The sequence below is a fragment of the Mus pahari genome, chromosome 9 (genome assembly GCF_900095145.1).
Source record: "Mus pahari chromosome 9, PAHARI_EIJ_v1.1, whole genome shotgun sequence".
NCBI classification, from domain to species: domain Eukaryota; kingdom Metazoa; phylum Chordata; class Mammalia; order Rodentia; family Muridae; genus Mus; species Mus pahari.
The window spans coordinates 70,273,835-70,301,644 of NC_034598.1; the positions used below are offsets into that span (position 1 = coordinate 70,273,835).

General features: G+C 42.6%; 1 protein-coding gene across 1 annotated transcript in view; it reads left to right on the forward strand.

The window, feature by feature from the left end:
• Window positions 1-5,570: 5,570 nt before the first annotated feature.
• Window positions 5,571-27,810, forward strand: part of Tmtc2 (transmembrane O-mannosyltransferase targeting cadherins 2) — a 387,746-nt gene continuing 365,506 nt past the window's right edge. The window contains exon 1 of the mRNA XM_029542332.1: window positions 5,571-6,364. Within this exon, the coding sequence (XP_029398192.1) occupies window positions 6,282-6,364 (83 nt within the window). The 5' untranslated portion in view covers window positions 5,571-6,281. The remainder of the gene's footprint in view (window positions 6,365-27,810) is intronic.

The window sequence follows — 27,810 nt, forward strand, 5'->3', positions numbered from 1 at the left end:
ATTTTAGGTACAAATTTATAATTTTTATACATAGGATAACATATAAACCTTTTAGAGATAGCATGGATTATGGGATTATGTAGAGTCTTTTAAAAGTTTCTGTATTAGATTGGGGAAGAGTGAGACAAAAGTTACTTTAAAAAAGGAGACATTCACAAAATAAAGATGTTCACAATAATTTATCCAAAAAGAACTGTGCACATGTAGGAGAGGTAGAATATTAAATATTCTTAGAGCATATGCTAAGAATGGGAGAATGAGCATCATGACTATTGAGGAATGATCAAAACAGAGACTTTGTGACTTACAAATATTAGTGTCACTACTTAGAGGCTTCAAGACCATGGGCTGTTGACTAAATCCATGTGTGCCTCTACTTCTTTATTTAGCTCTCTCAGATTAGTGAGATAATAAACAGAAGGTGCTCAGGACAATATCTAATAACTAAAAATACTCAGAAGGTGGATGGTGTTGTATAAATAAAAGCAAGTTGGGCTGAAGCTCTGAACATCAGAGGAAATGACTCATGACGAAGCTTTGACCAGAGGGAGAATGCTGGCCACTGGCTTTCATCTGAGATTCCTGATAAGGCACGTAGGAGGGAACTCTCCAACCTGGAGGGCCTCCCAGGGTAAGCTCCTCTGATAGCATAGCCATTAGTTCCACGTGACCAAGAGCTATGAGAAAACTCTAAATGGAAGAGGACTGGGTAACCATGTAACTGTGTAAGACCACTTATAATTTGTAAAGTAACCCAAACTAAAAGTTTAATTGCATAGTTTGTGCTATCTACATCTCAACTGCTCAATAGCTGCAAGTGCTTGATTGTCTATTATACTGAACAGTACGAATGTAAATACTTCCCTCTACAAAGCTGTCTTCAAAGGGCAAAACTCATGGCAAACTTTAATCTAAAACAATTCTCATTCAAGTGAATTTTTCCTGTAGTCTTTATTTATTTATTTTTTTAATTTTACAGAGGCCAAGACTGAAACTATTAGCCAAAACTCCAAGCAATTATCAAGCTGTTTATTGTATTATTTCTCACTGTGTATAGCAGTACACGTGAATGCCTTTGGTTAGTTTCTAGGAAGGAGGTTGTCTGTCCTTGCTTTTCTTGACAAGCTTCTGAATTCTATCAGTAACTCCAACATCTCTGTAATTTTTCTGATTGGGTTATTAATGTGTAATTCACACTCTCCTCTTCTTCCCCACCTCCTCTTTCTCTGAACTGGAGGTGGGGGAGAAGAGTGACATTCCTAAAGCCATCATTATTGTGGTAGCAGCTGGTTCTTAACAGCCTTGGTTTTGTGACAGGGGAGACAGGATCTGTTTCTGTGGTTGCAATCCCCTAATTTTAATTCTAATAGATCACAAGTGTAGGGATAAAGCAAGGTGACATGCTGCCACGTCTGTGGGACAACGATGCTTTAGGATACGCTGGGAAACATCTCACAGTAGCAGTGTGCAGCCAATGCTTTTACTGTCATTAGTTAACAACTCTGCCCACGAGCCTCCCACTATTCCATGACCCACATTTCATCCACAGTCTGCTGTTTTTCTCCCGCAGTGTTATTTCCTTGAGCAGAACCCAGGGCTTACAAGTCCCCACAGCAGAGAGCTCTCTGTTCTGGCCTCCCTGAACAGGCAGTTTCACCTGCTGGGCTAGGTTTTTTTTTTCTTCTGCTACCTGGGCAATCTGTTAAGCTTTGAACAGGAGATTCCTGGATACCCTTGCAGAAAACAGATGGGGGTTTGTGATTACTTTAGCCTGCTGCAACTTTAGAATTGAGACTGTAAGAAAGAGGTGCAAATCTTCTGTTCATAAATAACCAAATCCGTGGGCATTTTACAAAGCACTCTGTGTAGTGCAAAGGGAATTAATGTGCCACATTTCACCCTTGGCACACTTTCCGAATGAATTGTTCAAAGCGAAGTTATATTAGGACAAATAGAAATGACGACGAACACCAGATGTGGATTTTTAGTTAATATTTATGCAACACCCAAAGGGAAGATGGGATTGCACAATAAACTAAAAATGTCTTAGGAAAATAAGGAAATCTTTACCCCCGAGGAACTGGCACCACAAAGGTATGAATTATACAACAAAGGCCCCGGGAATGCAGAACAAATGTAGGCTAGGTCTGGTCGACTATAAAATGGAATTCATTGAGGAAGTGGTAAGGTAGTAGATGTGTAAGACCTACTCAGGAAAATAAGGGCTTAGCACTTGGGGGGGGGGGCAAACTTGTGTCTAAGGTAGAAAGCTTAAGCCAACCAACCTAATTTCCTTCAACTGAGGACAGCTGCAGTAGTTTTAAATAAATGATGTATAAATTCAGAACTGAGGCAGCAGCAGCCTCCCCAGCACTGGACAAATGCACCTTAATAAGCTAAAAGGAGCTCTGTGATCATAAATGACCTCCAGGGGTAGTGATGGCATATTTAATTGAACTTTCCCTCTGGAGTTGTTCGAGGAAGGTAGAAAATGCAAGCAGTGGTTGTTTCTCAGCCCTTGGAGAGCAATCCACAAGAGCCCATGGCTTAATTCACAGGAAGGATATACAGACCCATGTTAAACTATAATAGCGTTTTTGTTACAAGCAACCGGATTTTTTTCTTTTCAAACACGGCAGAATGTCCAGTCTGCTGTCTATTAAGAATCTCAAGATGTACCTTTTATGGCATGTCTCAGTTTCTGAGGCTTTCAATTCAGAGGGGTTGGACGGTTATAGAAGAAGCCACACTTAAGTTTTTAAAACTATCAGAGCTTTGGAGTGGAGAAATGCTCACAAGATTTTAGCTCTCTGAACCCAAAGGTTTCTAGTAGTTTTATGCCAATAAGTCTTAGGATAGAAGCTGTCCTTGTGTGATTTCCTACCATGGATCTTCCCAAGGAAGTGATGCACTCAAGAAATGTCACCCTTCTTCCCTCCTGCTTTGGCATCTTTAACATAGACAACAATTTAGTTTCTTCTTCCTGTTGAATGTTCGTGGGTTTTCAGCTCTTCTATAATCACACTTAAATACTCTTATTGTTTACTTGCTTAACCTCTTTTTAAAAGTTTCTTCTACATGTTCAGATGCTGTAGGCTCTGGGCACTATGTGGATAAGGTGACAAGCTTTATGAAGCTTGAATGGAAATTCAAGGGGTCAGTTAATAAACTGATGTGTGTTTATCACCAGGCAGTGGTGGTACTGGCCTTTAATAGCAGCACTCTAGAGGCAGAGTCAGGTGGATCTCTGAGTTTGACCTCAGCCTAATCTACAGAGTGAATTCCATGACAGTCAGAGCTTCACAGAGAAACCTTGTCTCAAAAAAAAAAAAAATCAAAACTCCACAAACAAACAAACAAACAAACCGACAAAGATACTTAGAAGTGAGTAATAAAGGATAATGGGAAAGGGGTGTGTGTGTGTGTGTGTGCCTGTGTGTATATACTTTATAAAATGCATGAAGGGATTTTTGAAGCAATACCATTTGAAAGATTGTGGAAAGTAGCCAAAGGATGTCTGGGGAGAAAACAGTTCTAGGAACGAGAGAAAAGAAGGTTCCAGAGAAGGCATACACAGATGAACACATTGAGAAGAGGGGGAGGACCACATGAGCCAGAGTAAGAGAGTTTTATTCTATGTGCACTACACATGCTTAAGTGAAGACATTGAACTTTTAAAGCTGCTTGTCTGGAGCCTCAAGTAAATGCTTGGAGCAAGGGCTGTAGGTGTCGAAGTGAGACCATTCACAAGGCCGTCGGATTAGTTTGTGCAGGAGATACTAACGCTCTGTGGATGTGATGGGTGTATTTTGGTGATAGCTCGGACTAAGAGTGGAACAGTGTGGGTGTAATGGTATGTATTTTTAGAGGAGAATGTCTAAGTATTAGTTAAGAAGTAAAAGATGACGTTGGAAACCATAACAGCTAACTTATTGCACTTACCAGTTCCTCTCTGGATGCTTTATTTATATGGAAACTCACCTAACCAAAGTAGTATTTATAAGTGAGGGGTGAAGGAGGCGATTGGCCCCAACTTACTCAAATGATGAATAGCTGAGTTGATAGTCAAACTTAGGTATCTGACTTAAGTATTTATTCTTCCCCCAGTGCCCCAGGATCCAATATCAATATATAAGCCCAGGAGAAGGTCAAAGAGGATCCGAATGGAGCAACTGATATGATTTTAAAAAAAAACTTAAAAAAAATACATTATACCGGGGAGTATGCAAAAACAGGAATCGCCATCTTTAATATATTATTTGAGAACTTCCTACGTGCTCATAATATTTCGATCAAATCACAATTTGCCTGTTGGAGGTTGAATACACATTTGTCAGTTTCCAAAAGATTTCTTTGTGAAGTCAGACATCTTTATTCTGCAGGCGTTCAAAACTTTTCAGATCGCTGCCACATACCCAGGGAGTCTTCTTTCCTTATTATCTTTGAAGAGTTTGCTGGTTAGGTACTGCTCTTTCCACGGGGAAGTTGGAAGTCAGCCCTGCAAGGACCTGTTTTCTGTGCCCTGTAGCTTCCCCACAGCAGGGGGCGCTGCAGTCGTGTTCATCATAGTCCATGGGAGCGACCAGGCCAGTCAGAAAGGGAACCAGGCAGGAAGGGGGTGTGGCAGACAGCTCTCGGATCTCTTTGGTCATGCAACTTTAGTACCCAGCGCTCCTTCTGCCCAGACCATTCTTCTGCACCGTATTTCATCATGTTGGAAGCCTTCCATCCAGTCTTGCATCCGGGCGGAAAGGAAAGGGCATTAGCTTTCCGCTTTGCTGGGTTTAAGGACGCCGTTGTCGAGGGTTGTTGCATTAGCGTGGTCTCTTCTATAGTCTCAGAGTCAGTCAGCTTGACAGTCCTGAACCACGAAAGACACCCATCCCCACGCACGTGTGTGTGTTTCTTACCTTCTCGCCTCTCCTCTTTCATTTCCTGGATCCCTTTTCATGATCTTACTGCGGGGCACGCGTCTTTCCACTGATATTAATGTCGACCGTCACGGCGTGGCCTCGGAGAACTCTCTCCTAAACGCTGCTTCCCTGGCTCTTCAACAGGCCCTTCCATCCCAATTCAGCTCACGCATCGCGCGCGCGCACGCGGGGCAATAGATCCTTAGTGTCAACCGAGGCTGCCAGCGCTCTGCAAACCTGTTCTACCTCTCCGCGTCCCCAGAAGTCTCTCCAGCTGACCAGTCTTTTGCCTGACAGCTCTTGGCACCAGACGCTTGGCTTGCGATCTGGAGCGTGCAAAGCGCCTCCCGGCACCACTGGGCAAACCATTGACTCCTCCTGTCGCCTTTCTCCTCCATCTCCCAGAGCCCAGGGCGCACTCTAGCTATCGTTTTGGGCAATCTTCCAAAAGTCATCTTTGTCCTGGGGGGGAGCAGGAGGGAGGGGGCTTTCCAGAGTCAAAAAAGAAGGTGAAGGAAGAGGAAGAAGAGAGTGGGGCCGGAGGACGAGGCTGGAGCAGCTAGGAGAGTGGGCGGAACCTCCAGCCAGTGGGGGTAGACGGGGAGGAGTCTGCGGGGAGGATCTGGGTGGAGAAAGGGGCCGGGCTAGCTTAGGGTGGTGGGTTGGCCACGCAGGCGCGTGGGGCCGCGGCGAGAACCCCACGCGGGAGCTTTTGGAGTCCCCAGTCGCCGCTTCTCACTTCACTGGAGAGGGGTCCGGGAGGGAACCAATAAAGAGTGAATGTGCCGCAGCCGCGGTGGCGGCCGAGTTGCTGCGAACGACCGGGGAGTCGTGCGCCCGGGAGGCGGCGAGGGGAGGCGGTTCGCCTCGTCCCTCCCACCCGCCCCTTTCTCTCTCCGTCTCTCTCTGTCTCTCCTTTCCTCCCGCTGGTCCCAGATCCTCGCTCTGTCCAGCCCTTTGGTCCCCCATCTCGCACTCTTCTATCTCCGCAGTCCTTTACCTTAGGGCGTCCCAAAGTGCCATGGGTTAGGGTGGGGACCGCGAGCCGCGGGAAAAGGACTAGCCCCGATTCTCCGCCGGGGGGCGTGAAGCCGATCGCCGCTTGCCTCTCGCGGTTGTCGGGCATGGGGAGAGCGGTGTGAGCCCGCAACCCCGGGAGCACGCAGGAACAGCGGAGCCCGGCGCCCCGAGGAGGAGCCCGGGATCGGAAGAAGGAGCGGAGGGAGGACGAGGAAGCGGGCGGGGAAGCCGGGGAAAAGTGCAGCCAAGGAGGAGAAGGCGGCGGAAGGTGGGGATTGATGCTTCTGTTTTTTGTTGCCGCTGCTGCGCTCGCGCTGGGAGCCAAGCCGGAGGGAAGGCGGTGGAGAGATGATTGCAGAGTTGGTGAGCAGCGCTCTGGGGCTCGCCTTGTATCTCAACACCCTGAGTGCCGATTTCTGCTATGATGACAGGTAAGTGGGTGAGAGAAAGGGGCAATGGCTGCGGTGCGACGGGGGTGGGGAGGGGGGCTTCTCAGTGGCTCTGGTACTGCTTGCTGTCAGGCTGAAGCGCGTCTTGGGGGGCGGGGTTGGGGGGGACAGGTATCTGCACCTGAAGGTTTAGGCGACACGGAAACCGTAACACCTAAAGCAAACAGCCCGGACGGACGCAGGCGCGCTGGGCGGGCCGAACGAGTTTCCGCTCTTACTTTGCAGCAGGTTCTCGCTTGCTTCTTGCTGGTTGGCAGGCGCTTAAGTTTCTTAGCGGAAATCCAGGCAATTTGGAAAACTGTTTAATGAACCCACGTTAAACAAACAACCAGCCAAAGTAAAAATTCCAGTAACAATCCTAGATATACCGTGGTGCAAAAGAAAGCATATTAAGCGATTTTTTTTACGCGTGGGCTGGAAGGAAGCACCTCTGCACCTCCCCGCGTGGTTTCCTTTTATTGATAGGACACTGATTTCTCGAAGTTAAACGCACATATGACAGTTGCCAAAATAGAGGAAAGAGCGCGCGTACTCTGAGTCAACTTTCTCTTGGACGTGTATGATAGTAAACTTTGAGCTATATCTCGCTGCTGGTTGTATCTCTCGCTTCCCCAGCCTCGCTCATGCCTCATGGGGAATTCCTTTATAAAAAACGTGGGCTTTCAGTTCTGTTTGGGAGTTTTGCATTAGACATTAGTGATTGTCTGGTGCTAATTGCAGAAGAAGACGCCCTGGAGACAGAAGTTGTCTTCTGTATTTGGGTTAGTTTGGGTGGCTAATGAGACCCGGATTGTGTTGTCAAAGAAACTGCATTGATACTTGGAAAAATATCACCCTTGTGCTGATGTCTCTACCTATTTAAAAAATATATTGTTAGTGTTTAGAAACTGATGAAAAGTTCCAATAGCCATTAGGGAAAACTCCAATTTGTGCCTTTCCGGTGACTTAATCTGATTACAATTAAAACAGATGCATAATTAAAATATATTAAGGAGAACGGCATGCCTGGCTAAACTTATTAACCGTCCTGGGGTGTTTCATGCTCCATTGGAATTAAACCATCCAAAAAGTGAACACAGATTTACTTTGACAGCCTTTCAGCAGCCTCTCTGGGCTTAGGGGAGTGAATGGATCCCCAGGGTTAGGGCGAGGCAGCTCATGAAAGTGGTTGACAACAGTAAGAGAAGGAAGGGTATATTCTTTGCTAGCCAGTCATATTCTATATACTCTGTTCGGTCCACTCTCTTGCTAAGAGTGATTGGATGTCTTAAATCAGGGGGTCTTGGTCCTCACCCTCATGTCTGCTATGAAATTCCCTGATGACACTTGCAGAGCTACCCCTACACCCCTGACGTGGTGCTTCTGTGTTGTGCCCAGCAAAGGCTGGCTGATAGTCTCCAGCAAACAAACTTTTCCTCCACTTTTAAAGAGCGTACCGACATCAGCGGCTCTCAGAAATGGTCTCAGAGAGTGGGGCAGGCTGGGATGCTGGCCTTTCTCTCTCCGGATTTCTGTGATGTTGCACCTGCTATTTTAAGAGTTTCCCCACGGAGAAAGCTTTGTGCAGGTTTCCCTAAAATGAGTTCAGGGATGAGTCAGGGCAGTGGCTGACTCTTCTGGGGTGATCTGGAAGAGGGAGTGTTGAAACCAAGAATACGGAGCTTAGGAAGAAAGTGCACTCAAGAAATACTGTCACATCATTGAACATTATTGAAGCATCCTTCTTGACTACTCTTAACTGCTGTCCAGTTCTCAAAAGAGCATAAAGGCAGCGCTTCCTTTCACCATGGAGACTAAAACGTAAGTCAGTGTGCAGGTGCAGCGTTCTGTAGGTCTCCCGCTCATCCTGACCTGTTTGGACTGTGAGTCTGGGAGACATCTGTGTCGAGGATGATATATGAGTTACCCTTGACGGCCGGAATTTGCTATAGGTTCCTCCCCCTGTTACAGGTCACACTGAGTGTTACCAATCCTTGCCTTCGATTTTTCTGTCTGTATAGGTGAATTTCCTGTGATAGTTTTCTCATACCATTGATACCAGGTCCAATATGGTATTTAGACATGTATTCATAGAACGTTGAGGGCCTAAAGTATGAGTTTTGCTTCACTATGCATTAAAGATTATTTTCTGGCGAAACTACGTGTGCCACCACATGGTCTTATAAATGTGAAATCTTAAGGGTAGCAAACTTTATTCCTGTGTTCCCGAGGAGCCATGAGGTGCATATTTATGCCACACTGAATTTATTTGTTGTGTGTTCAGCATGAGAATGTGATTCATTGCCAAGGTGCACTGTCAACTGTGGCTTTGCAAATGCACTTTCCCTGTAAGTTCTGTAGCTCGCTCCGCTGGTGTGTGAAGAGGGAAGCAAAGAGGGGGAGCCAAGTGGAAACTACAGCATGATATGCTGGTTTCCAGTACTCCATTTCAGATTGCAGAGGTTCACGTGGAAAGCGTTGCTTAAATTACATCTGTACATTGTGATGACCCCCAGGAACTTCGGTAGAATGCAGTTCTGGAACCGAAGCTACTGGAAGTAGCAAGAACCACACAGAAGGGGGAGATGGCTTGTATGCATGACTTGCTTAGCTAAATTAGAACCGTGCATTGTAGCCTAAAGCATCAGGCTGTAACTTTAGTAGGGTGTTATTATTGTTGCAGAGTGAGCATCATTGCTTATGTACTTCTCAAAGTTGCCATTTCTTCTAAACGCCATGATCTGTTCAGTTTATCAGCTGATATACTGATACTCATTTTTTATGTTTTATATAGCTTTGTTGGAAGTTAAGTGGTAGCATAAAGCTTTCTTGAAGCAAAAATCAGTTCTCTATTGGAGAAACTTAATGTCTCTCAAGTGTTTCGGTGGTAAACCTAAGAATATGTGTACAGTGTGTGGAAATGAGCAATGCCAGGGCAGAGTTCACAGTATCTGATGAGAAAGCATACATGCTTTCCCTCTTCTCTTGTTCTCTCTCCTCTCACCTTTAGTATAAGGTAATGGCTGCTTAATCTCAAGTTGTGGTACCAATATGAAATGCTTGACACATCTTAAGTTCCACTCGATGTGACTCTTTTAAGTGATCCTTTTCATTCTCTGGAGAAACTTGATGTTTATGAGTGTGCAAAATGCAGATAGACAACCTTTGTGACCCCCAACTCTTTGCTCTCTTATGCACTTGTTGAGGCTGACCTTGCATCAGCACACGCTGTCCCCTTTAAAATGTGGCCACAAGTTTCTCAGAGGTCACACCGGGGGGGAAGTCAGCTCGTTGCCAAGATAAACTGTAAATGCCTTGGAGTCTGATTGGATTGTCCACATATCATTTTGTGCGTGGTGTACCCATTTATGAGATACAGATAATGGAGCAAGAACAATGTGCAGATTTTTAATATTCCCTTGAGTAGAGTAATTCATCGCCGTGGAAGAATAAAACATGACAACTTAGAGATTTTTGATATTGCAACGTGCACGTGCCACTAGTTTGCAGATTTTTGTCCCTGATGCTTGTTTTGCATTCTTCTCTGTCTCTCTGTCTCTGTCACTTTGTCTCTGTCTGTCTCTTGTCTGTCTGTCTGTGTCTCTGTCTTGTCTGTCTGTCTGTCTGTCTGTCTGTCTGTCTGTCTGTCTCTCTCTCTCTCTCTCTCTCTCTCTGTGTGTGTGTGTGTGTGTGTGCTCTCTTGAGCACAGAACATACATGTGAAGAAGACCTGAAGTGATATCAGGTATCTTCTCTGTTCTTTCTCTACACTATATTTTGAGTCAGGGTCTCTCATTGAACCTGGAGATAACTGAGCCCCACCAGGCCAACGAACTAGTTTGCTCTGGCTTTATTTACTTCTCCAGGAGTATTACAGACATGGCCACACCTGTTTGACTTGTCCACGTGCTCTGGAGATAAGAACCTGGTTTGTGTGGCAAGTGCTTTATCTGATCAGAGCTGTTGCTACAGCCCGAAACTTTCTATTCTTAAACCCAGAATGTTCCTCAACATTATTTATAGATACCTTAGTTATTTTATTGAGGCCTTTGAAAAGAAATCCCTTTCTTTTCCTTCTTCTGCGCTTACCCTCTTCAGATACTGCAGGCGGGGTCTTGGTTTGTTGTAGCCCAGGCTGGCCCTGCATTCCTGATGTTCCTGGCTCACCCTCCTGAGTGCTGGGGTCTCATGCTTGCGTCACCACATCTGGCTATGATCTAACTAGCACTCTAACACATTCCTTGTTCAGGTCTTCATACAACACAGTAGTGAGGATTTTGTTCATAATGATTTTGATTGACAGTGTTGAAATGAAGGAAGAGAATCTGTTGCTATTCAATCCACTGAAAGCACTTGTTCAAGATGTATGTCTGTGACCACGGAACAGCTGTTTATCATAGGCTAAGAGTACTTGTCTGTCAATAGGCATCTTTGTCATGCTAGGAGAGGGTGGAATAACGACTTTTCAGAAGCCTGTCTTTACATCTGCTAGTATTCAGGTATTCTTTCTGTTTGAGTTTTAAGGCTGTTGTTAGTGTGGTCTTTGATATGATATGACAAAGAAAAAAAAAATCCTCTGGGACCTGATCTCACCATTAGTTTCACTCTAAAGAATGAGTTCAGTAGATTTTCTCTGGATCAATCTGAACGGATTATGTTTTAAGTTCCAGTGTATTTTACCTCTAAAATTATGTGTGTGTGGTGGCTCATGCCATTATTTCCAGAATGTAAGAGGCAGAGGCAGAGGCAGGAAGGTTTCTGTGAGTTCCAGGCCAACCTAGTGTTCCAGATGAGCCAGGGCTACACAATGAGAGTCTATGTCAAAACAGAGCATAATGTTCCACGTGTTGAAAGTCCTATCAGGAAACCTGCTTTGTATGTTAAACATCATTCTGCATGTTAACATAAAATAAAGAAGTACATGCATATGACAAAAAACAATAAGGAAAATTTCTTTTTTTTTTTTTATAAATCACAGATTGTGTATAAATCTCATGTCCTTATCACCAGAAATCAAACACAAGAGTAGCATTTTGCTTCTTATTTCCATTCCCCATATAATTATAATAACCTGATAAAATGCAATAGGAAACAATTTATAGTCTATGAACTGTTTTACGTAACATTTTATTTTTCTTGCTAAGCTTTGGTTGATCTGTCAAACTCATTTGGAAATGGCTCATTTTATTCTTTTGAACAAGTGCATTTCTTTCTGGCAAATTAAAATTACAACTAGGGAAAGCCAGGGTAGATTGCTTTGCTTCACCTCCATTGAGCTTGTCACATGGCGTTTATCATCGCAGACGACCCCAATACGAGGACCTGGAGGACATACACAAAAGCTGAAGGGGAAACTGCCTGCCAACCATCTGTCTCTTAGTTTTTATTTTATCGGACACACACACATGTATACATGTGCTGACACCGACACAGTTATTAGTTTACATTGTCATTCCAAGTGCTGTTGTCTTACCTGTACTTAGATTTTCAAAGGTAATGTGCCTCTGAGGGGGACACTGAATTCTCTGCTGCTGTAATCCCAAAACAAACATACCCTTTGGATTCAAACATGCATTAGAAGCACACTTATTTTCCTAAAGTCTGTTGTTTCTAGGTGCACTGAAAGCACTTGTTAAAGGTCCAGCTGTCTATACCACAGGCCGAGAGGGCGTTACCTCCAAATCAGGGACCTTCATAATATTAGGAGAGGGCAGAGTTTACCCATAAGGCATTCTGAAAAAATCCCTGGCTGACCTACTGATGTCTCTATAACCTTATTGTTATTATATGAATTATCATTAATGAGTAAAGCTTTCTGGGATTTTTTTTGGGGGGGGCGAGAAGGTATGTAACTTCAGAAAGTGAGGTAGCATGTTTACTTTAATGGATTCTCAAAAGGTGACACGTGTTGAAGCTTTGAAGAAAAGAATAGGTGGGTAAATGAATGTAAAAAAAGGTCTCTTGTATGGATAGTTGTACCTATTTAGGAATTTAGCTATAACAATAAGAAAGAAAGAAAGAAAGAAAGAAAGAAAGAAAGAAAGAAAGAAAGAAAGAAAGAAAGAAAGAAAGAAAGAAAGGGATGACACCATTGGCATTGATTATCCGATAAAGACATGATATTTGGGGGTCAGTATAGGTGTAGCTAGGTTTAATGGCAGGTGGCTTGCATGTGCTTTTGGGCCTAGACGGTGACACTCAGTGAGTGAGTCACTAGTTGCGAGTGCGTCTAGACAGCAGCTGCTTTTATTTGAGGTATATATACAAAGCATCTACAACAGCTGCTCCCCTTGGCAAGCGTGCCGCCACTTGAGCAGGTAAAAGTACTTGGCATCTGTGAGGTCTGCTACGGAAGTGTTGCTAGGTTGCCCTACAGCAGATAGAATTTAACTCAGATCTACTTCTTGGGAAACGTCCGACGCCGTATTCATACTTGAAAAGTGTTACTAGTATTCGTTCACTAATAAGTAGTTAAGAGACAGTGTCTAGCTTGGTAACCCAGGATGGCCTCAAACTTGTGATCCTTTTACTTCAGGCTCCTGTGTGCTGGCAGTAGAGATTACTGTGCCTGGGAAACATTTTAGTGTCCCCTCCATTGGTGATGAAATACAGGATGTTGTGCCTGAATTCTTCACATTGACTAGAGTTGCCTCAGTTTGTCATTGGGCTAAAAGACTTTGGGGTGTCTTTCCCAGGCAATTAACGTAAGAAAGAGTGCTATGACATTCAAGCTGAGCCCCCTTCCTCCTCCTGGACTTTCTAGTCACCTTCCTATTTTTGTGGTACACATCCCAAGACTCTAGTTTAAAAACTTCAATACTCATTTTAGCCTTCCCCCAACCCCTGAAATTTTAGGATTACTTTTTAATGTTTACCACTATGATTTTTTTTTAAATTTACAAATAAATGGGAAACAAAGGAATCTGGCTATATAGGCTTAATATGAATAAGACAGGAACACAGATGATATCTGTGAAATTCAACAGTTATGTTGCTGTCATTTTTTTAAAAAGAGAAACTTGCTTTATTTAAGGATATTTTATAAATGTAGATTATTCTCATGTGCAGAAATCATGACCTCAAAGGTGAGTTGTCCAGAAAATGAACGTGGGGCAGAGAGGAGAGCTGAAACTCCTCATTTTGGCTGTCGCTTCCATTTCATTGTGGAGTTCCATCTGATCAGATTCATGGTGGCTTCTTGGATGAGGGGACAGGTGCCACTTCGCTTGGGGACAGAGTCTCTCAGCGCTGGGCAGAGGAGATGCTATTTGCTTATAATCTGCCATTGGCTTTTGTTTCTTGACTTATCCAGTAGGTCCCTTTGTGGTATCTGTGTCAGGGAGGGTAGGAGGCGTGGCATAGACTGCTCTCAAGACTACATTCCGGGTTTGTCAAATGAAACACGGTCTTGCCTATAAACTAGCGCCTCTGTGCTAGGTGGTATGATCAGTTAAAGAAAAAAAAATTTTTTTTTTTTCAAATCTCTGCTTTTGATGACTTGTCTTCGTTCTTGGGGAAATTATCACAATACATTTGCAATTATTCTTAGAAGCATCAAGTTTATAAAAGATGGAATCAGTGTAGGTACATGTCCTTGTTCACTTTCGCTTGCTGGGGTAAAGCATTCTCACCAAAAGCAACTTGGAAAGGGTTTATTTGGCTTATACTTTCATGTCATAGTCCATCACTGAAGGAAGTCAGTCAGGACAGGAATTCAAGGCAGGCACCTGGAGACAGGAACTTCCGCAGAAGACCTGGAAGAGCGCTGCTTGCAGGCAAGCTCTTGATGGCTTGCGTCACCTACTCTGATAGCATCCAGGACTACTAGCCTAGGGGTGACAGCACCTACCGTGGGCTGGGCCCTCCCACATCAACTTTTAACCAAGGAAATGCCTCCCACAGACTTATTTACAGACCAATTTGATGGAGGTGTTGTCTCAATGGATATTCTCTCTTCTTACATAACCCTAGCAAAAAATCAACATAGTTTTCAATCTTGCTTTATGTCCTTAGGAAACCTTACAAATATTTCCTTGAAGCTGGGTGGAGGGAGGGTTCAGTGGATAGAAGCACTTGGTACCCAAGCCTGAGGACCTAAATTTGCATCTTCCAGAACTACGGGGAAAAAAAAAAATAACATGAGTGTCTTTAAATCCTCTTGAATCCTCAGTGAAGGACTACTTCCCCTAGAAGATGGGAGGCAGAAACAGCAAAACCCTCAGGAGTTTGAAGGCCAGGACATTTACAGAATAGCAAAGATACCTGTTTCACACAAGGTGGAAAGACAAGGACTGACCAGCGAGAGAGGGAGAGCGGTTGTCTTGTGATTCTTAAGTGTGTGCTAGGGCATGTATAGGTCATACTCTTACACACACAGATGTGTGCTTGTGTGCACGCACACACACACAGACACACACACAGACACACAGACACACACAGTCTTTGGAAAAAGAAATAATGGAGGTTTGAAACTCCAAAATTTCCAAGTTGTGTCGGTAAATGTACTTCCCTCCTAATCGTGATTGCAGAGGTAATTTCTGGTTGATTTCTTTAGAGGTTTAGAAGTAGCTAAGTTTGACTGCTCAAGGTAGGATTTCTCCCTTGGTGTCATTTATGAGTATTTTAACTTCAAAGGGCATGTTATTTGCTGAAGAGTGGCCACTGGGGCACAACCTGACTCTTGACATTTTGAACAGTGTTAAATGATGGGACTGTAGCTTTATTTCAACATTGTTTAAAAATCCAGTGGGAAGAATGGCAGCCCATAGAACCCTGCATACTTGAAATTCTTTAGGTATTAATTTTAAGTGTAGTTCACAAGTTTATCTCTTACATTTTTTTTTTTTCCTTTAAGGATAAAGAAGGCAAGGGAGACTTACAGCTCTATTTTCAGAAATGTTTTCTTTTTTTGCATTTTCTCCTTAGCATTTTATAAAGAAGCTGTGTGGATACAAGCCACAGCCCCATGTTTTTTGTGTGTTTGTTTGTTTGTTGTTGTTTTTTTAATACTCTATCATGATATATGTTTCTGTAAAGGACATTGCCAAAAAGCATGTTGTTACCGTGATTATAAATGTAGTGCTGGAGAAAGACAGATGCCCAAAGAGACTTTGAGTACAGTCAGAATCCTGCTTCTGTTAATTTCCAGCTTGTTCCATAATGAGTGCCTGCCTACTCCTCATTCTTAGCTGTCAGTGGCAGCTCCCCAGTTAAACACACAGTCAATAGTTACATCCTTTAGTTAGATTTCTCTGGAGGAACAAAGGCTTCCTGATGGCAGTGAAGGCTGGAGTGAGGGCCCTTGCAAATTGTACCCTCTGCATGGGGCGCCGCCATTGGCGGGAGCTGTGGAGATTCCTCTCACAGGCATGGTGGGTTCTCCCAACCTGGGGAGGTCACTGTCCTTAGAGAACCCTCTGGGAGAAGGGCGTGGCTTCTTTAGGTCGTGCTGACTGTGGCAGACTGTAGCAGCCAAAACCCTTATCGGCTCCTTTGGGATGTTTCTCCTTGTTCTTTAAACTGCTTTTTGGCTACCCTGTCTTCAGGCTTCCATACATAAATACTGAGCCTGCTGCTTTTGATTGCAAAAGATATCTGTAGGCAAAAGACCCGGGTCCGAATATCTTTTCAAATCCGTTTCTTTGGGGGCTGGTCGCTCCTCCTTAGGCCTGATAATTACCTACCAGACTGCTCCAAAGCTTCTGAAGAGAGCTTATTTTGACGAAGCAGGCACCTGATGGCAACTTTTTCAACTACAAATTTGCAGAAGGAAATTTCTCAGATGATGAAGAAGTTTAATCGGGAAAAGAGACATTTTTATTTGCAGAGGTAGGCCCTTTAGGGGGAGGCGATTATTTATAGCTGATGTGAAAAACTGGTATACCTCAATTTATTTGGTAAACTGAATTCAAAATAGGAAGGTGTTCTTGCTGCTCTGTTGGAAGAAAAACACTGGCACTGAATTATCACTGAATTTGTGTTCATGAAATAAGGTTTTATGTACATTTTAGCCCATTCTTTTCAGTGTGTGTGCATGTGTGTGTTTACTGGAAGTACATGAATTTGAGGTTTGACACTGTATGCTAAAATTTACTTTTTTGAGACATTTTTCTCTTAGAAGTAATAGTCTTTATGGATTTTGTTGAAGTCTTTATGAATGTTGAAGTTGAAATGTCACTGTTTACAGTGTCTTAGGTGTCATCTATATAAATAATGCTAACTCTTTGTATGAACCAACTTTCTGTGGCTCCTTTTCAATTTGTTTGTAGTATGATGTTGAAAATGCCTGTGGCAGGTAAGTAAGTTGTAGACCTGGCTCTCTTTTGCAGCTTGTTCTCTGTATTTATGGAGGCCTGTGTTGTAGTTGTTGCCTTTGAGATTCAGGTCTTTTTTTTTTTTTTTTTTTTTTTTTTTTTTTTTTTTTTTTATGTAATCCAGTCAGGTGTCCAACTTAAAATCCTCCTGTCTCAGTCTCTTTAGTGCTGTGAATAACAGGCATGAGCCATTATCCTCAACTAGTTAGCAAAAGTCTTCAGTTTCTTATAACTAGATGGATCTCTCTGTGCCTGTCCTATGGAGGTGGGGGGGCAGTTGCTACGTATGTTTCTATCTAAGTGTATGTCTTTCTAGACCAGCACTTCCAAAGGTCAGTGTACTTGGGAGGGAGTTGTTACAGTGTGGACTTGGCTTGGAGAGGACGCAGGACTCTGAATTTCTTTAGTGTCAGGTACAGCAGGTTCTGTAGGTTTGGGGATCACAATCTTTGGCTTTTAGAAATATCATTTAGATATGATTATAGATGAGTTCAGTGTCTTTAAAGATGTTTGGAAAAGCTGCCTAAATTCCTGGGGGAAGGGGGGTTAAGGAAAGGTCTCCCCTGTGTCTGTAAGAGATTAACCAATTTGTTCAATTATGTTCTGCTTCCTTCCTGCTTATACGCTCAATCAAGACATTTTTAATCTCATTGTAAGAGTTTGAGTTCCTCTTTGAGATTTGAAAAGGCAGAGCCCAGTGAGGCTTAGGAGATGGTCTCCATTGAAGTATCCGTCACCATCCACATACAAAAACATCTTCTGTGTAACATAATTCTAGATTCAGATATCAAAATCTAATTTTTAAAGATACTCATTGCCTTAATGCAGTAGATCTGGTCCCGGTGCTGCTCAGTGAGTCTAGGGACTCTAAGCATTTAGGAGGCAAGAAAGAGCTTTGCTGGCAACAATCTGGCATGTTAGAATCATGGGGCTTTTTCCTTCTAGGAGTGTAATTTTGTTAGAGTTGCAGATAGAGGGTTCTATAGAAATTTAGAGAGAGCTGTTCTCCATTTGGGACATATATGTGTGTGGACATCAGGGTGGTCCTAAGTTTCTCAGGAGGCTCATTTTCTGATGCGCAGGCTACCGCTCTGTCTCAAAGGCATCCAGTGCTCTCAGTTATGGAATGCTTTCTAAAAGTCAAGGGGAACTGAGCTTGTTCTATCCAGACACAGAGAGAGAGCAGAGGTAACTTTTACCAGAGAACAGTCTCCACCACTCTGGAGTTTTAATCTGAGCTGTCATATCTAGCAAAACTAGTGAGAGACTAGTAACGTTTGGTATCCTTGTCTCCAAAATGAAGACGCAGTACAGGCAAATAAAGCAAGTGAGGCTCCAAGGTTAATATTGATCTTCCCTCTGTAACACTGAGCTCATGGCCTGAAGAGGTCCTGATGCCCAAACTGGCTTTCGAGAGCCAAAATGCATTTTAAGGAAATGTAGCTTTCACTGCATAGAAACTTTACAGACTTTACTAATGCAGCAGAACATACAAACAGCTGAGATTCTGAACGGTCCAAGGGTGTGGGGTGAGGGCTCTTACAGTAATATGAAATTTTCCATCTGGGGTGGAGACAGGGCTCAGTGGTGTGGTCCTTGTGTACTATGCACCATTCAAATTAAAATAAAATGAATTGGCATTTTGGTTTTAAACGATTATATTTAATTTAGTCCATTCTAACTTTCAGGCATCTTAAAAGATTTCTGGAGTGAGTCAAATAGAATCTTTTAAAAGAAGCCATTCTAAAATGAGCTAGATTTTCCTTTTAGTTCCATGTCATTATTTAGTATTATAGGGTATTGGGAACACATATTGGATCGAGAAAAAAAAGAGTCTTAGAATTCCACTTTACTACTTAAGGACTTGAGCCCTTTCGCTCTCATGAACTTGGTACTTTAATTGGTCAAGAAGTGAAAATAATAATAACTTCACATGGAACAGGGGTCGAATGAAGTAGAATGAGGAATGTTCTCTGTGGTTTTGGAAACTGCATCCTTATGTATTTAGGTGGAGCGTCTGCTGAAGCAGGAGATGGGATGATTCAGTTGACCACTGCCATTGATGTATCTTGTTCTCAACAGTTTTTACTTTTATCCTATAGCTGCTGTCTTAGAGTTTTACTCCTGTGAACAGACACCATGGCCAAGGCTACTTCTTGATGGACATTCCTTTCGCTTTTGGTGTATATGTGTGTTTGTAGCAGTTCTGATGGTCTGGGTTGTATGCCAAATGATGCGTGGTTTGTATGCCAAGTAAGGAGACATTTTTTGCACTGGTGTGTTTGCCAATTGGTGGAGAATTTCACGCGACTATGTTGGACACATGTGCAGGGTGGTCATAGCTAAAACATGAAGGATATGTTTGTATCCATGAAGTATATCCCTCTGTCAGAGCTCTCAAAGCTCAAGACAGAAGAGTAAAAGCTCTAAGATCTTTTGGGTCAGAAAATCCAGTGTTCTGATTCCCAGAAGTATCATTGCTTAGTGCTGTAATTTCAATTATGTATCCAAACTCCCAGCTCTGTACCACAGCAGCAATAGCTACCACACAGTGTTCTTGGGTGAATTCAGTGAGATTTATTATGCAAAGAGGCTTATACAAAGCATGGTTTATGTGATTACTTATGAAATATCTCTGTCAATCAATAATTTTCATTAATTACATTGCTAATAGCTTAAAACACTCTATAATATCTGAGTGACCTGTGGAAGATTTATTAGAGGGTCTTTTTTAAAAAGTCAGTGGGCAGCGAGTTGTGGTGCACAACTATAATTCTGACACGTGGAAAGTTGGTGAGGGAAGATTGGGACTTCAAAGCCAGCCTGTGTTACACAGTAAGAAAACCTCCAACTCAAATTTATTTCTAATTGAGATTTAACTTTATATTTCCAGTCAATGTATGATGGTCGAGAAAGTCCAATGAAGCATACTGAGTAATAATTTTATTTTATAGAAAGTGTATCTTGAAAGATTTATTTTATTTTGGATTACTTGTGTGCAGGTCTGTGCATGTGAGCGTATGCACCCATGGAGGAGAGAGCAGAGCCATGAATACCCCTGGAAGAGCTGTAGGCAGCTGAGATCTGTTGGAAGTGGTCACTAGCAACCAAACACAGGCTCTCTGCGAGACCATCGAGATCATCACTTACCTTATCCAGTGAGGCATTGGTCTAAGCCCTTGACAATTAATTTTGCCATTGGCTTTTAAACTGGGAAAAGCAATGTAGAAGCTACACTATTAGAGACACTAGTAGCCCTTTATGTATGTACCTAACTGCAGATTTGACCAGTATGTGGCTTAATGAATCACATTAATTAAAAATCAATGTGAGGTCACTAGACATCTTTCATGTCCTCTAACATAATTGGCTTCCTCTTCAATTGGATACTATGGTCTGTAAGAAGTTATGGAAAATTGTGATCCCCTTAGCATCTTACAGGAGTGTTTATGCTCCATGATGTCTAGCTTCCACAGTTACTGAAAACACAGACTTGTTTTCAGTTTTATTAGAAACAGTGATAAACGAAGGGTTGTCCTAGGTCCCAATGGTGGTTTTCCGTCCTCTGCGGCTTTCAGTGAGGAGAACTGAATTCAAAGCTGTGTTTGAAACTTGCCCTATCAATCTATCTATCTATCTATCTATCTATCTATCTATCTATCTATCTATCTATCTATCTATCTATCTATCTACCTATCTATCTATCTTTGCTAGTTTCTACCCTCATTGAGAATTACAATTTGCATTTATTTGCTTACAAATTGATCTCTCTAACCACTCAAAACCATGTGTACCTGTTTACCTAAATTTTTTTTTACTGGAAGTTCCCTTTTGAAAGAGACCCTGTTACTGCGAAACATAAACACTTCTTGCTTTCTTCTCTCCTTCCTACTTACCTGGTGGACAGAAAAGATGCCCCTCCCAAGTTCTGGAATGCTGGGTATGTTGAAAATGGCAAGGTGCTGCTCTGCCAAATTCTGGGTGTGGCTTTCATACTCTGGTTTCCATCTGAGCTTACAATAAGCCACATTTGGCATAATGATTTTTGAGCTCACTTGTCTAAGAAATGTTTATTTATTGATGATTGCATTGGGACATTAGTAGGTGGAGTTAAAATGTTATCCTTATTGTACACAAATAAAGTGCTAAATAAGGCACTTTATTTTAATTTTATTTTTTTAATTAAAGTTATGCCTCTCTCCCTTCTTTTCCCTCTCTCCCTTCCCCTCCCCATCCCCTCCCCCTCTTCTCTCTCTCTGCTCTGTGTAATGTGCATGTATGTGTCTACATGGGCGCATATGGGCTATGGTGTACTTGTGGAGGTCAGAGGAGAGCTTATGGGCACTGCTTCTCTTTACCATGTGGTTCCCAGGGATTGAATTGAGGGCCCCAGGCATGGCAGTAAGTGCCACCACCCCCCTGAGCCATCTTGGAAGCTCTAAATAGACGCTTTCATACAACAGTCCACATCAAGAGTGGATGCTTCACTTCAGTCTTAATCTCATTCACGTTTCAGGTGTGACGTTCATCTCAGCCGGAATGTTTGCTTTGTTCCTGCTGATGCCTAAATTGTAACAGCAAGAGGCAAGCTTCTAGAAATGAGAGCAGTTTGGGTCTATGCTGGCCTGGAGCCTAGGTCTCTCTAGTGAACATCTGTTCTCTGAAACATTTTGAGAATGTTCAGGTGAAAACGTACCTGGTATTTTGGTATGTCAGGTTCTGGTGGTTTAAAAATTTGTCAGACTGGTGTTAAGTTACTAAGGGCAAGCTTCAGAGGCTTGGAAAATGACTCTCAATTCTGTGGAATTAGCTTAAATTGATGCAAGCAAATCGGCAATTCAAGAGCTTAGTAAACATGCTCCCATAGTTGATTTTGAGAACTAAACAAAGAATGGTGCCATATTCCTCCAGTGGTTGAGTAGGGTGGGAAGGTGTGGCTATGTACAGTGAGTAGGAGGTCAGAAATAGCATCCCCACCAGTGAACTTCCGCAGAGCGGAGTGTTGCTGGCATGTGAACCTTGTCACTTCCTCCTCAGGATACCCTACTTGGGTTTATGAAACAAAGGAGGGATGATGGTTCTGTGTGATTGGGGTGGACTTTTCATTTGTGGGATTCAAGATAGGCAGTGGGAGGGAAGATGGGGAGCGTGGATTGGTGATACCTTTGTGAATTGGAACCAGACAGTAAATAAGCGTCTTGAAGTGAAATCAAGACTCTGTGAGCTTGGAAATCTGCTGAATTCAGCTGTTTGTGGAGTCACCTCTTTGGTATGTTATAAAAGAGCTCTGGTGTATTTCTGAGCACATGCTGGAGTGTTGGAGAGTGTCATTAGAGACATGATACCGTGTGTTTTTCACTCTCTCTGTATATATTATATATACTTTAACTCAAGCAAATTAACAGGTTTCCTAATGACCTATTTATACACGTGAACTTGGTTGATCCGCCCTGCCTTCACCTTCCTCTCATCTCCGACGACGACTACGACGTTCTCTTCCCTGTTCCCTCACCTTGTCCCGCTCTTCTCCCTTTCCACACTGCATGTTTCTATTCATCATACACCTTTTCATATCACACGTTCTGTCATCATACACCTTGTCTCCCTTTTCAAGAAAAAAAATCAATTTTATTTTATAGGTATGATTGCCTGCATATACATATATGTTCCATGCACACGCTTGGTGCTGAGGGTCATATATCTGGAACTGGAGTTACAGGCTGCTGTGAGCCTCCCTATGGGGGATGGGAGCCAAAGCTGGATCCTTTGTAAGAACAGCAAATGCTATTGCCTATCCAACCTTCTCTCCCATCCCAACCTCATTTTTTTTTTAACCCTTGTTTTTCTCTCTCGTGGACTTTTTCTCTCGTCTCCAGATCTCTTCCCATCCTTGATTTTTGGTTTAAAAGGCTAGCTTCATAACTATCCATTTGTTCAGCCTTGTTCACTTAGAATTTGAGTTCTGAGAACGAATTAGTTAATTTCATGTACAAGGGAGGGAAGTTTACTTCTCAATTAGTAGCCCAAGCCTACATTGAATGTTAAATCAAACAGTTTGCTCATACACAGCACATTTAGGCTGGTATTTAAAAGTTTAAAGTAATCTAAATAATGTAATCTTAAATTTACATCTTAATGTCTATTTTTCTGTTGGTATTTATAAAAGCTGGTTGAAACACTTTGAAAGTATATATTAAAATAGAATAAATACTTTGCACACATCTTACACATTTGGAGAAAAGTTTTTTTTTTTTTGCGGGCATTCTTTTAAGTTGTGTGTGTTCCTAAAGAATTTGTTGGAGGAAGTGGGTATGGTGGCAAACACCAGTTTAGAGGTTGGAGTTCAAGGCCAGCTTTAGCTTCACAGTGAGTTTAAGGCTGGTTTGGCCTACATAAGAATGACCCAACTTAAAAAATATCTTTTCTCAGAGTAGAACGACATTGGTAGAAATTAGTGAGGCTAGCTCTGTAATTGTGTGTGTGTGTGTGTGTGTGTGTGTGTGTGTGTGTGTGTGTGTGAAAACTATAGCTATTGGAATGGTAGTTTATCCAAATCTTTAGTAAATGGAGATGAGCCAGCGTTTGGTGTTTTGTTTGTTTGTTTGCTTTTGTTCTTTGCTTTTATTGGTAAAAGATTATTGTACATAGTTTACTATGACTCCTTAACCCATTTCTGTCCTCTACCAATGCTGGCATCAGAAAAAGGTGAATGTGAATTAACGGGGTAACAGAAATGATAAGGAGGTAGCCACCTATGTACATGTATAAACACTGACCGTCAAGTTACTGATCTGGTGTACAAATGTTGTCTTCTATAGGGTGAGGACTTGAGGCAGGACCAGATGAAGCTGTTGTTACAGCAATTGATGGAGCAGTGAGGATGTGTGCATCATTTCAAGTAGTTTGACTTTGCAGACGATAGTGGGAAAATATGATAATTCTATTCACAGTTTGGGAGAGATGTTTGATTTTCAGTTTATTTGTAATTCAAGAAATCAGCTTAAACAGGCACCAGGCTTTGATTTCCACGTTAAATCATTCTTTACCTAAAGACCTTCCTGGTACCCAAGGAAGCAGCAGTGTGGGATGCTTTCCATTCATGTCACTCTTGTTCCTAGAACAAGGGACATATACTGAGTGATCTGGTAGGAAGAAAACAAAGTAGAAAGTCTAAGATGGTCATGCTTATGACTCTTAGTGAGCCCATGTTAGAGGCTACTTGACCCTGCCTGCAGGGAGAGGCCACTTGTGACAGGCTTATGTTTGACTGATTCTTGAAGAAGTGAGAGTAAACTTAATAAGGGTGAGAGTGAAGGAAAAATATTTGGAAGGCGCTGTTCTAGAGTGTGGCATATATCTGTCAGAGAGGATGATGCTGTGGGGATGGAAGGGATCTCTTGGTAGGTTCATATGAGCATGGCCACCTAAGGTCTTGTGTTCCCTGCTGAAATTTGAAGATTTGTCTGCAGTAGATTAAATAAATCTGAAACAGATTAGAAATTTACCTATTGGAGGATTATACTGACGACCTAGTATTCTGTTGACAGTTTTACATTCCTCAGTGGCGATGAACATTGAAACAAGGTGGGCACAGTAGCGGAAAAGGACGTTGGTTGTGTTAGAAATGGACAGTTGGGAGAAATTCCCACTTCCCTTGGCTCTCCATCTTGGGCAACTGGGTTAAACAGGAAACACATGGGGGAAGCTGGTTTTGGTGAAGGAGATGGAAGCATATGACTCCTTTCCTTCCTAAGGGGAGAGCGGAGATGGGAGACGTGAGTATTCTGCAAGGGCTTTGGAGCGTCACATGTTTGTATTGCAATGACACTTTGTCAGTACACCTTCATTTTGGCAAGCATGCTTGCTGAAGGCTGGGAAGAACAAGAACGGGGCTCAGGATTTTTTTTTTTTTTCCACTATGTACTTATGTATCAGAAAGTTAAGGCAGCACACTTAGAAGTGTTTGCTTTATTTTCGATAAGGTCTTTGTACATGACACAGGCTGGTATCAGACCCTCTGTGTAGTTCAGGCTGGTCTCAAACTCCCACCCAGTTCTCTTGCTTCTATCTTAGGGGTGCTGGGACTACAGCTCTTCACCACTCTACCCTGCCAGTTTTTAACCCATTCATGGCTCCCCTCCATCCCTGTAGCTGCTAGGGATTGAACGTTTGTCCTTGAAAATGCTGGGTAAATGCTCTACCTGCTTTCTGAGGCTTCTTACAAGGTCGCTGAGAGCATTAAGGAGGGATCTCCCTCCTCATCACTCTCCAGCACTGCTTCCAGCCAGCATCGTGGACATTAGGATTTAACATCAACTGGAGAAGGGATGTAACCACTATTTCTGCAGCAGTGCTATAAGCCCAGTTCAGGACACTTGTTTTTTTTTCTGAACAGAGGCCTCCAAGCAGTCCAGAGGACTTTGCTCCTTTCTGTACTTTAATGTAATAACTATAGTCATTGTGGTGGCAACTGGGACTTTATCCCTAGTTCTCTCAGAGCTATCCATCATTCATGAAACACTATTGCTTGCAGGGAGTGATGGCCATGTTCTGTCTAATCTTGTATTGTGCCTGTACCTACCTCTTTGTAGTTTGGCATAAGAATGGAGAGTTGGGACGAGTTGCCTTTATGTGACAAGACATTGAAAAGATTTGTCACAGGAAATAGTGGCTTTGATAGAAAGAAGGGGTAAGTATTTTGGGGAGAAGACCAATCAGGCTCAGGAAAGCTACGAAGTCCACTTGCATCTATTTTTTATTATTCTTGCCATTATTAGTAACACTTTCGGGGCCAGCTAGGAACAGATGGCATCTTTGGGATCCTGTAGAGGGACTCAGCTGGGAAATGGGTACCCATATGAAGCAGAGCATGTGTATCGGTCTATAGGTGTACATTTTGGGTTATAATCTAAATTGGAGTGAGTGCCTCTTGAGACAAATGTAACCTATCACTGCCCTCAAAACAACCTTTTGAAATTTTCATTTATGTATTAGCTGTGGCTATCTTCTGTAATGTCAGCGTTTAGTAGTTGCATTGAAATGTAAAATATTTACTGTCTGCCCCTGGATGGGAAAGTTTGCCAGCCCCTGTTTTTTTTTTTTTTCCTTTTCTTCTTCTTCTTCTTCTTCTTCTTCTTCTTCTTCTTCTTCTTCTTATTATTCTTATTATTATTATTATTATTATTATTATTTTCTTTATTTACATTTCAAATGCTATCCCGAAAGTTCCCTATACCCCCCCCCCCCACTCCCCTAACCACTCACTCCCACTATTTGGCCCTGGCCTTCCCCTGTGCTGGGTCATATATAGTCAAGGGGCCTGCTTTTAATGGAAATACTCAGTCTGAAAACTCTTCTGGCAGATGTTCTGATGGGAGCACATCTGGTTCCCTCAACCTTTCCTGTCTAGCTGAGAAAGACAGGTCGGTGATCATTCGTAGGGATTGAAGTTGAGGTCAGACATATAATATTTTACCAACTTCTCTTCCCTTCGCTTTCTGGAAACGGTTACAGAATTTGTTGAATATGCTGCCTGAGAGACCAGGATAGCAGCGGGCGAGTGAGTACCTGCAAGGTTTCCATGCACACTAGTGTGGTCCTTGCAGTATTGTCTCTGGATGCTTTAATCTGGTGCATTTGGGAACATGGTTTTCATGCAATTGTAGGTCTTTGCATACTAGTTTCCTTAGTTTTCCAGTGGTCCCAGCTCTCAGTCTAGACCTGCAGGAAATGGCCCCTGTTGCCTCCAGAGGACCCCACAGCCTCTAGGATGCTTGAATGGCTGTTGGTTTGTGTTCCCCTTCCCATAGCAAGGCTGCCTTTCAAAGCAGTTGCTGTCTGCTGCTTTGTTGAATTGTTCCGGGCTGCTTTTCAGTGTGTTCTCCAAGTGTCCTGCCTGACCTCCCCGTGGGCAACTCCTTGGCTTTTGCTCTGCTCTGAGCAGCTTTTCCATATTCTCCTGCTGTCCACTCTCTCATGTGGTAAGTTCATTGGCCTGATTTTCTGTGACTGAGGTTTTGACACTTACAAAGTAAGTCTGTGTCATTGCTTAGTTGGCAATGACCTCTTGGTGCTTTCTGTTTTTTGGTTACTGGAGAGGGAGAGGCACCCTTGAAAAAACTCAATAATGTGATACAATGAGAATTCCCCCTCCCCGCCCCACCCCCACCCTGGCCCACATTTGCAGGGGAAAAAGCTATGGTTTTTGTTGTTGTTGTTGTTGTTGTTGTTGTTGTTGTTGTTCTGATTTGTGCTGAACCTTTCATACTATCCGAATGTCCCCCCATTTGTCACATGGTTACAGTCTGCATACACTTGTCCTCAAGTAGAAAGTCAGCGTCAGGCAAGACTCATATCTGATTCTTGTGTTTTTCCAGGAGTGTTGTTAACTTCCATAGCTAGAAATAGAAGGTTTGAGAAACAGCAGCAGCTGGCCTTGTAAAATCCATTGCTCAAATGTAGGTTTGCAGATAAAACATGGATTAATGCTGGAAAATGCTCCCAGGGATAGGATCTTCAATGGTGAGCTTCAAATATATGGACTGAAGTTATAAGACTTGATGAGACTATGCAGTGCACTTAGGTAATAACTACTGCTTAGCAATAAAACCACCACAAAACCTCATTGGCTCAATTTTTTTTTTAATGAGAGTTCATTAAAATCCTTAATTTATAAACCAAAAAAAAATTGTAAACAATTTTTATAAAATCATTACAGTTAAGCAGTGAGGTTTTGATTTAGAGGTAGCGAATTCAATTTGAAATGTTAAGCTTGAGGAGACATACTACAGACCAACATAGATCAGGATACTTATTTAAAGGGTACCATAGTATTTTCAGTTTGGGATAGTTCCACCCAGGCATGAGATTTTCTGAGCAGATAGATAATATTTAGGTGCGTTTATAAGCAGTTCTGTACTTGGCCACAGTCAAAAGAAAAAAAAAAAAAAGGCAATGCATGAATCCCACTGAGGCCCATAAACTTGGTTCTGGTGTTTGGAGGCCTGTTGTTCTCCAGTTACTCAGTTTGCCAGGAGTGAGCTGTTGGGTGTTGCTAGAAGCCAGTGATGTGACTGTCTCCAGGACGTACTTACGTTATGGGAGGCTTGGAGGTACCCTGATAGCAGCAAACTACTT